The sequence below is a fragment of the Lepisma saccharinum genome, chromosome 14 (genome assembly GCF_977018435.1).
Source record: "Lepisma saccharinum chromosome 14, izLepSacc3.1, whole genome shotgun sequence".
Classification (NCBI taxonomy): Eukaryota; Metazoa; Arthropoda; class Insecta; order Zygentoma; family Lepismatidae; genus Lepisma; species Lepisma saccharinum.
Window position 1 is genome coordinate 75085707 of NC_139242.1, and position 11469 is coordinate 75097175.

An 11469-nucleotide genomic window follows, 5' to 3' on the forward strand; every position below is an offset into this window, starting at 1 on the left:
ACCAGCAACGGTTTTTAGAACTTCGTGCGAAGCACCCCAATTTTAATGTGTTTTACACGGATGGGTCCAAGACAGTGGAATCAGTTGGTTGCGCCTTCGTCCTAGACTCTCAAAGTTCCAGTTACTCGCTACATCCTGCCTGTTCCATCTACACGGCAGAGTTGTACGCCATTCTAAAGGCACTGGACTTTGCAGACGTGAATGGGCTGAAGAAAGTCCTTGTGTGCTGCGATTCGACCAGCGTGTTGCAGTCTCTGGATTCGCCGTATTCCCGGCATCCGGTAGTGCAACGCATATTTAGACGGCTTGTGTCCTTATCTGCCAGTGCGGATGTACACTTCTGTTGGGTCCCTAGCCACGTTGGCATCCTGGGGAACGAAGCAGCAGATGCTGCCGCCAAGTCTGCTGATGCAGATGGCAACGTTCTCGTCCACCTATTGCCAGCTAGCGACCTGCGGAATGTGTTTCGTTGTTGCCTTCTTGACACTTGGCAGGCCGAGTGGGATGCGGAAACGGGGAACAAGCTTCACGCTGTTAAGCCCTCCATAGGTGCTTGGCGTTCCTCGTCCCGTCCCTCTCGGCGAGAAGAAGTTATTCTTACCCGCATTCGTCTAGGACACAGCCGTCTAACGCATGGTCACCTGCTCCAAGGGCTGGACCCTCCGTTGTGTCGTGTTTGCAATGTTTTATTAAGCATTCGACACATTCTCGTTGAATGTGTCGATCTTGCTTACCTCCGGCAGACTTTTAACCTTTCTGGCTGTTTGTCATCCCTCTTGGGTGATGACAGCACTATTTTAACAAATGTTTTTAGTTTTTTGCGAAGAGCTGGACTCTTCCACCGTCTGTAAGGAGGTTTTTAGTTTGTTTATTCTGACTTTTTAATGTGTCGTGTTTGTCTCGTGCAGGTCTCTTTACAACCTTGCACTTTTAGTTTTTCCCAAGGGGCTATCTACCCCCCTTTTTTAAAATTAAGTCAGAATTTTAGATAAGGGGACAATTCCCCGTATACACAGAAGGGTGCGAAATGGCCTTAAGTGCCGACGCACCCAGAAATTTTAATTCATTCATTCATTCATTCAAGAAACAAAAAAATAAGGTATTAACATTGTCTTTCCTCCATTTCTTAGTCTGTGGTTGCATACAACAATACTCCATACGCATCGGAGAAAGTAAATACTAATTAATTTATTTATGTATTACTACAAATTGACCTATAATTATATTAACATATTAAATAGAAACACTTTTATTATTATATTTCTGAGACACTTGGCTCGGACTAGCTCCCTGAATTATATTTCTAGATACGTGCCTAGTGATGTGACGAGTTAATATGACTGTAACTAGCCTTTTTATTTTATACTGGAATTATACAAGTATCGGTATCGGTTGGAATTGTTCAGGGTATTGGTATCAGCAAATGGTGGTATAGGCTCAGCTCTAATAACAATGTATAAGATTTTGAACATTCATTGTTAATTTGGAACATGATTGGTCTGAAATCTCTCTTAGATACAGATTCAGAAGATGGTGCTCTCTGTACTCAACAAAACAAGGTATAATTTGTAACTAATGTTTATAGTTTCCGGGATATAAATAGGTTTTGAAATCCTTGTGGAATTTTAAATTTCCTGCTGAATATATGCTCAGCTTTTACTTTAGATTTTTTCCCCCTCCAAAAGTATAATCAGTAAGTGTGGAATTCTTGCCATGAGAATGGAAGGCATATCAGGCAATATGCAGGTACTGCATTGAACCCTCACATCATGGCATTGCCTTTGTAGAGGCCTGATGAAGTTCAAATTTTGAAGAGAAAGGGGGGCGAAAATCAACCAAAGGATTATAGCTTAATCTGCTGAACGAAACGAGTAAAATTTGTAACTAGGATTTGTAGTTTCCAAGATATAAGATTTTATTTAAAACTTTACGGAATTTTAAATTTCTTGCTGAAAACACACTTTGCATTGATGCACACACAGGGGAAAATCAGCTCTGCCGTTTAAGGGTTAATGCACACAGGCAAAAGAAAAACAAAAATTGATTTAAAAACATTGCAGCATTCATTCATATTGTTGTTATTTCAGTTACTTGAGAGAGAACAGCAGCATCACAAAAATGAAATTGACCTATTGCAGCAGAAACATTCCAATCTGCTTTTGAAGAAGAAACTTGTGACTCAGATAATGAAGATTATTGCTAGAAACAACAAAATCAGGTTACATTACACAGGTAACGTTTCTCATCTAACATAATATAAGATACAATGATAAAATATGTTTAATGAAACACTAAGGGTAATTTATATCAGCCATGTCAAACTTGCAGCATGCCTTAATGCAGCCCATGTTGACCCTTTGTACATTTTGTGCACATAGGTCTATTGCAGTGTATAGTGGGACTCCGATTTTTACATTTTCCTTTTTTTATCTTGGGCTCCAGAAGAACAAAATAAAGATTTCACTGTACATATTTATCTCGCATTGCTTTTCGTAATTTCTCATGAAATCAGCTTCAACTCATCCTAATGTCATCAGTAGATCCCAGATTGACCAAAATCAATGGTACCCAAACTTTTTTGTTTCACGGTGCCCTTAGTGTTTCGAGATTTTTCCACGGTGCTCAGGTCAAAATCGCTCAGTTAGTGTGGTTAGGTTGCTTGGTTGTGTGTTAGCCTAAGTTAAAAAATAAACACCGTATTTCAAATTCAGACATATTTTATGCGTAAAAAGTACTAAACAAGATAATATTTGTGCATTCTTTGGGAACCACTGCCCTTTCCCCCCATTTTTATCAATTTGTAGGCTTTCAGTACATTAAAAAATGCAGGGTACTACATTGATTACAAGGTTTGGTCATAAAGTCTTTATTATCGTAGTGTTGAAACGGAGCTGGTGTCATGAACACCTGGGGTGAGGTTAGCCCTTCTCTACATATGCACCACACAGAGCGACGCACTTCTCCCAGCGGTGGATGAGCTGAGCTGGTAAAGGCTCTGGTTGTAGAAGTCCCCACTTTGCCGAAGAACTGCATCACCTCATCTTCATCCTGGAAACGCCTTCCATGCAGCAGACTCTTCATGCAAGGGAATAGAAAGAAGTCACTGGGTGCTAAGCCTGGTGAATATGGTGGGTGGGGCAGAATTTTGAAACCCAACGCAGCTGCATGTGTCACAGTCTGCTGCGCAGATTGAGGTGCTGTGCTGTCATGGTGCAGACGAACACCCTTGGAGAGTTTTCCTCGACGCTTTGATTTGATGGCCTCCCGTAACTTGGACAGGAGGTCCTGGTAGTACCTTCCTGTGATCATTTGACCCTTCCGATAGTAATCTGTGAGGAGCATGCCCTGGCAGTCCCAAAAAATGCTCAGCATCACCTTTCCCGATGACTTCTGCATCTTCCGCTTTTTGGGAGGTGGCGACGCCATGTGGTTCCGCATTGAAAGAACCTGTGCCACTTTACCACACTATCATTGGATGGGGCATTTTCACCATGCACACTGATCATTTGCTCCAGCAGTGTTCCGCAGGACTATTGTGCTGCCTAGTCCTGTTGGGCTGACACTAGGATGTGCGTTTCCGCAAAAAACACAAACATTGGATTCAGTCTTGTTTTTCACTACGATAATAAAGGCTTTATGACCGACCCTCGTATATGTAAATTCTGTTGTGAATAAAATATAGCTCCGTACCAAAATCAAACAAATTCCACATACAGCCATTGACAGGACAGGCTGTGCTAACTTTCTTATGGAATAAATGAGGGGTCATTCTACACTACACACCCAGAGGGAAGACCGTGACCAGTACAATGTATACAGATCTTTTCAAGAACCACTTGCATCCTGCAGTCAGGTAGGTCCAGCAATGTGAACTTCTGACAATATGGTTGATTTGAGAAAATTTGACCCCATACTGCCTGTTTAACTGTTGCAACCATCTAAGATGCATCTTTTCAGTACCTTCAACATCCGCCATCTTTATCAGTCCTGTGGACATTGACAAGCTACTTTTTAAAAAAATGTTATCAGGTTTCTGGGAAATGAAACTAGAGCCATTCTTAAGTAGTTTCTTGCTAAAATGTTGATACGTACGTAACAAATTTAAGTACAAACCTTTTTAAAAAAAAAAAAAAAAATCTGCTCAGCAACATGTTCACACTGTATGAATGGTTAGTTTTATATGTTTCTAAGGAAAGGGGAAACCATCCAGGTACTTTTGGATGTCAAGGGTGAGCCTGGTTATGGCTTAAGTTTGACATGGCTGATTTATTTAACAATAAATTATCCTGAGAGTCGCATTTCATTAGATGCATTTAATCTTTTTACCTTTTGTATTTTGGTACGTTGCCAACTTAAGTTAATGCATGTTTTTTTTTTTTTATCTTACTAGCATTTTACCACAAAATATTTTCCCCTTTTAGTTATTAGGATAGTTTGTTACAATGTACGAGGGTCATACTGAAAGTAATGAGCAACATTTTTTTAAAAAAATCAGAATGCATCAATATATGCAAACAAAGTAAATGATCGCAAAATATAGACTTAACTGAATGTGTCGAGCTAGTGTGATGTTATTAGCTTTGATTGCATGAGTGCAGCCAGTTGTTTCAAAATGGCTGACAGTGATGTTTCGTTTTGACAATGTCCTGTGATTGAATTCCATGTTAAAGAGGGAATTCCTGCTGCTGAAATTCACAATATAATTCAGTGTGCGTATGGAGATGTATGCATGTGTGGTAGCAATGTTAGAAGATGGGTAAAACATTTTAGATATCGAAACACAAGCATCAAAGATCAGCCTCAGAGCAGTCGCCCATGAACTGCCTCCAAGGAGTGCAACATGAAAAGCAAAGGGCATACTGGTAATGTGCAAATTGCTCACAATCTAATATCAACTAAGGTGTTGAAGCAATGTTTTCAGACACCTGACATGGTGCCTTGTCGAGAAAGTGTTGGTTGAGGATTTAGGTCAAAAGGAATAGGAAAGAACACTTACTAAAAATATGATGTAAAATATACATACTAAAACTGCACAAAACTCTATTAAAACAAAAGAACGTTCAAAGCATGCTGAAGGCAAACTGCCGATCGGTGCTCGGGGTAGGCGAATGTACGGTGTCAGCTCATGTTTGGAGAAGGAAAACTCCGCCCCTCCGGCCTTTCCCCAACTGGGGCTCATGAGTCACCAATCCAAGGTGAATTCCACTTCCACCTCGGCGGCTTTCTTAACCTCGGGGGTAACATGGAAGTCCTTCTCGGCTCTATTCCCGGTGGCTTTATCCCATTTTTTAAAAAAGTTTATCCAGCCGTCTTCCAAATTCCCATCATCCCTATTGAGTTTATTCCAATTATCCACGCATATATAGGCTGCCTCATACACATTCGTATCTAATTTGTTGTTAATTTTCCTCATGACTTCCCTTTTAGCGATCTTATGCCGGTTAACCAATACATGCTCAGATAATCCTGTCTTGGGTATACCCTCCTTTATATATTTATTGTGTTCACCACCTAATTTGCATACTCCCCCCCATCTGTCCCACGTATTCCTTTCCGCATTCACATTCTATCCTGTACACTCCCTTTTGCTCTTCAGGGTTATCGTGCCCATCTCCCCTCCCTTTCTTATAAGATGTGAAGTGTTTTTCAATGTTCCGAGGTGCTCCCACTCCACATTTTATCCTGTATCCCCTTATGGATTTTTCAATTTTCTTGGAAACACCCTTATAATATGGAATCCCAACAAAATACGTGTTCTTTTCATCTTTTCCTACCTCTGTTTTATCTTCATTTTCCTCATCATTTTGTGATAGTTCCTGCCTAACAATCTTCATTGCTTTCCTAGCTTCTTTTTCCATGTCACGGATCATATACCCATTCTTTTAACTAAGAACTAAGTTAAATGTTTTTCTTAACTTTTTCATTCGCGCCGATAGGCTGTGCAATGATGAAAAAGAGAAAGAAAACAAAGAAGAATGGATAAGGAAGGTGGGTATAAAGAATGGGTATACGATCCGTGACTTGGAAAAAGTAGTGCAAAGAAATGGAGACTTTGTTGGAAAGTAAAGAAAAGTCTGTAGATTATGATGTAGCATGTTTTTCTTTAATGATACCAAAACTTATTGACTTCCTTATAGATAAAAACTGATGGAGCAGTTGAAATAACTTATGTTGAGTGAAACTAGCAGCTAGGTCTTCATTGTTGGGGTTATTCCATGCCAAATCAACCAGTGGTCTTCACCTTGTTGTCTCAGATTTAAATAATTTTTGGTTTATGAAATGCACCCATAGAAACTATGAAAACTGCAATATTTCAGATTTTTTAAGCATCTGAAATTTCAGTGCGGTTGTGAAGATATAATATGTATTGATTATGATCTTATGCCCACATGTCCATTGTCAGTGTTTGAAGACTACAGGGGTTCCCACACACTTTGAAAATCTTAAAAAAATAAAATTCTCAGGGAAATATCACGGAAAATTATCTATTTTGTCAATGAGTCCTAGTGAAGTACATCTGAAAATGAACTGATATGAACATTTTGCCAATATTGATATAAAATTAATTTACTAATTCTAATAACCGAAAATTTACTAATCCAATAAAGTTGTGAATGTTTCTTGCAGAACATGAGTGGTTCATTCACCTCGTTCGTTAACATATGTAATAAGTTTTGCCTTTGATAAAATAATTGTGTATTTAGACATTTACTTTACAAAACCGTGCCATATGAAATGCACGTTTTTCGCAAAAATTAATAAGAAAATGGAAGTATATTGCACTAAATTACAGGCTACATATAAATATATTAGCAGTAAAATTATTGATACTGATAGAGTACCAATTAATCTGTCCCATCTCTAATAATAATAATTAATAAAGAAGGTGAAGATAGGTTAGCTAGGAAGGCTATTGTGAAATAAATTTCAAATAGTATTAGACTATGCACTGAGTAGTCTGGGAAAAAAGAAAGGATTCTGGAAAACTCTGAAAGTACATTTAGAAATCCTGGACTAGAATCCTAAATTTGGAATTACAGTAAAACCTCATTAATCTGGACTAATGGGGGGGATAAGTTGGCCAGTTTAACGAAAGTCCGGATTAACTGAAATAACCTAAGAGAACAGTAGAAAGTGCATTAAAACTTCATTTATAGCAACAAAACACGTTTATTATGGTGTATTTAAAGGGCATAGGCCTAAAAAATACACTATACAGTACAGTACAATGTAAAGCCATTACGGAGCAATATGTTGAATGACTTCTAGCCACAATTAAAACCTTGCATTCTGCTTTTTTTTCCCCCTTTTGCCTGTCCAGATTAAGCGAAGCCCAACTTATCGGAGTTAGGATTAATGAGTTTTTACTGTATATGCAATAAATTATGTGTTTCTTTTGAGTAAGTGCTTAGTTATTTCGTTAACTTTTCAGAATTAGGAAGGTGTTGCGGGAAAAAAATATTTATATCAAAAGAAAAGCACTAATATAAATTTATATCCATGGAAATTTTAGTAACAGATAACTCTCTATGATAAATCTGATTAAAAATATGTAATAAATTTATGAACTTTCTACTTTGTAGATAACAGTATTGAGGAAGAGAGTGAAGCAGAAAAGAGTGAGGATAATGAGGAAAGTAGTTCTGAAGAGGAGATAGATAATGCTCATTTTGATGAATCCAATATACCAGAAGTTATTGTCATAAGTGACGATGAGGTTTAATAATATAACAAATGAATAAGATAAATTTATGCTAGTGATCAAGATTCAAAAAAAGGTAAATATGCACTACTTATAATTATCTAAAATTTAATGTAAAATAAATATTTTTAAAGTTAAGGGTATAAAGCAAGTTTATGAAATGAAATAGACATGGTTGTCTCTGAAATTAAAAGCTTTGGGAGAATACTGTGAAAAAAAACACACACACACACAAAACAAGCTTGATGATCTTGTTTTCTGCATTATATACCCTCATCCATTTTTAAATACTTTTGATTGCCAGTTAACTCCATACAGGAAATAGTTAACCGTCTGTAACTCATGCACTGAGTGCTGCCTTTTTTCTTTTTTAACATTTTGAATTATTTTTCTTACCAGTGCAATGGTGGTCGGGAAAGCACTAGGTAACCTATCTACACAATTCCCAAGAAAACATAGAGGCATTCGCCCCTTTTTTTCTGATGTTCTTTCAGTTGCTTTCATGCCTCAGAAGTTACCATTCCCCTTAGGCGACACTCAGTACCGCACGTGGGAACGTTTCCTACCTTAAATCATAGCACGCCAGCCATGAGTTTGGTGGAAATAAGAAGAATGAAACAAGCGTACATGGTTCGGAATGCAAATTATTTGTATGCAGAAACCATTGCTGTATTAATATGATGTCAGAGTTGTCAAAATAACAATATTGAAAACTGACAATATTCGGTTCCTTTTATTTGAGTCAGTATGTCTTTTTTACATATATCTTGTAAAATGAGGAGAAACATACAGTGGAACCCCGATTTTACATTCCCAGTTTTTAAATTTTCCCACATTATACATTCAATCTTCATGGTCCCAACGCAGGAAAATGCTATAAAAGTTTACCTCGATTTTACATTTTCCCGCATTTACGTTTTTCCATCTTGGTCCCCTGAAAAACGTAGAATCGAGATTCCACTGTATTGAGATTTGAACATTTTACAAATATTTTGTAAGTTTCTTGTGTTTTGTACATTTGATTCCTTTTTCTGCGAGTCAGTAAAATTTTGACTGATAATTTGGAACAAAAAAATCCTTTCTAAGCTCATATAAGTTGTACATTTGCAGTTCGTTTTAAAAATTATATTGAAAATTTTTAAAAAAATACTTTGAAAATTTTGTGAATGGTGAATTCATTTTTTAGTTAATTCATTACAGGACTACATGGCATCAAAAGTCTAAGCTTGTAATTCTATGAGATACTTTCTCTCATTTTTAAAAGTTTATCTCCTTTAATCTTTTGGTGCCCTATTGTCTCGATCGAGGTGCTCTTAGGTAACCCTCGGGTGCCCGATCATCTCGATCGAGACTCTTTATGAAGGTCGTAGTTTTTACGTTATAACTTCACTAGTTTTGGCTAGAATTCCGATTTTCTCTTTTCATCTGCCTATCTTCCATATCTGTTGAACTAGAGTATGTATGTCCTTCTTGGCATGACTGTTTCTCCTCACATGTGCTGAGTACCCATTTACAGCCTCAGCTTTTTATCTGTGGTATGGGGATTTTATATTCTGTATAGTTTTAGTTGGTGCAGATTTGATAACAGTATTCATTTCAGAAATTGAGTGATAAAGTTTTTAACAAACATTTTTTATTTTTTTTTGGTAGGGTCCTGTCCTCAGTTTCACTTTAGTTGAGTGACATACATTTTGTGACAAGCACAAATAGCCCATAACTTAACAATCGATCAATAAATATTGAGAGGCACACTACACCTGGATCCCTCTGTCCAACAGCTGGTACCCAACCAGCTGGACAACACCACAAACAGGCAATGACAGTGTACCTAGCAGCTTCCTTGCAGCAAAACAATGCACACCAGAATCCTGTGAAGCAATAACACAATACATTCCTGAATGGAAATTAGTAGAACTCAAATTTCACAGATAATAAGTAGTCATTTATTTCAGTATATTCATACTCTATATTGTTAAATAGATATATATGTTAAGCACATGCAAAGTTGTAAGGATTTAAAATTGATGCACATAATCTCTTTTTAAGGAAAACAGTTGATGCAGCTGGTACCATGGTTCGGTTGGGAGAACATGCCTGAGCAAGAATCTCATGTGTCTCCCTTAAGAAATGAAGAAAAGCATTGAAAGCTGCCCACTGCAGAATCTATGTAAAATGGTTTCATTCTGCAAATTTATCACTGATTATATGAAAGGATTATGAAGATCCTGTATGTGAAGTTTTCTGTCTTTGAAAGATTGAAACAAATTGTTCAAATATGAGGTAATTAAACACCAGAAAGTATTTTTGATTGATATTTTGAATGGGGATGATGTCATGGCAACTTGTTACAGTTATTGCTTGGGGAGTGATAAAGATCTTCTGTGACTCATATTTAAACATATAAACAAAAATACGTTAGAGTATTCAAATTGGTCTACTTACATAAGAATACATACTCACTTACGTAAGTAGACCAATTTCAATACTCTAACGTATTTTTGTTTATAGTTAGTGAGTAACAACGCACGTAACCAATATGCTATTAAACATATAGTTCAAGTAATTGTCCAGAGTTTTAAACGGGAATCAATTTAGTTCCTTTCAAGTTCAAAAACATGAACATTACATCACATATATTTTATGAGCTGTTTACATTCATTCTAAAAAATGTTTACTTATTTGTTAATAAATCATTTTCATCATTTTGTCGTTGATTATTTCATTTTATAACCTATGAAATCAGTGGCGACTTGTGGCTTTTATTAGGTGTAGGAAATTATGGTAAACAGACCAAAACAGAGAACAGAGGAAAGAATTTGAAAATGCATTCAATTAAACAGGCACATGTATCACTTCTACCATCCATTGCATTTAAAATGTTGGCTGCAACCCTGTACCCAAGGGGGCTGTGTCCCTCTAACTATGAAATATTTACATGTGATTCTTACAAATACATACAAAAAGAACGTTGATAGTTTTTCAGATTTTGAAAGAATTTCGATTTTGAGATTTTTGCTCCTGGGTACGGGCCTAATTAGCTGACAAAAATGCACATGCTGCGCAGCTTGTTTCAAAAACAACCTCAAACTTTTGAGTGGATGAAACTGATTGGTTTGACCACATATACATGTAAAATAATATGTTTGTGTGATTATTTTCATGTAGTTTACTATTATTACAAGCATAAGCCCCGCGACAGGTTAACCTTGCAGCAACTTTTCACATATATAGATCCAAACGTGCGTGCAGAAAATAGTTCCGCTGCAATACTGCGGATTTTCTCACTGTCTGTGATATGAACAGCTCGGCGGTTAAGGTGAGACTGGCACGGGGATGCTGAGTGCCGCTCTACAGTGGATTAATACATAAAACCTGCTGCAAACTTAACCTGTCGCGGGGCTTAAGAAAACAGTTTTTCGTTGTGATGTTTCAGGAGAACACAACTTCCCTTCATCAGACATTTGTTTATATTTTGACTAAAGATACAGTTATAACAATGGTTAGCAATTTTTTTAAACAAAAAGAATCCATTATATAATGGATGTTGTCAATGTTGTTGTAACATAGCAATCTAACTGTGAAAAGAAGCAGTCTGTTTTATTTTTATTTCAGATAAAAATTTTGATCACACTATTTCTTATTTAAAATTATGAATCACAAATATCATCAGGTAATTCAAAATCATCATTGTTTTCACAAAGTTTCTTGATGTTTTGTAATATAATAAATAATAATAATCCTTTGCGCAACAGCCCTGAAGGGCCTTA

The 11469-nt window shown here is 36.8% G+C and overlaps 1 protein-coding gene across 4 annotated transcripts in view; it reads left to right on the forward strand.

The window, feature by feature from the left end:
- LOC145999030 (uncharacterized) overlaps positions 1 to 10333 on the forward strand; it is a 63072-nt gene extending 52739 nt beyond the window's left edge. For all 4 annotated transcript variants that reach the window (XM_083135932.1, XM_083135935.1, XM_083135934.1 and 1 more), the window contains 3 exons: positions 2088 to 2232; positions 7584 to 7778; positions 9749 to 10333. In XM_083135932.1, coding sequence (XP_082992058.1) covers positions 2088 to 2232; positions 7584 to 7723 — 285 coding nt within the window. In that variant the 3' untranslated portion in view covers positions 7724 to 7778; positions 9749 to 10333. The remainder of the gene's footprint in view (positions 1 to 2087; positions 2233 to 7583; positions 7779 to 9748) is intronic.
- Positions 10334 to 11469: the final 1136 nt, after the last annotated feature.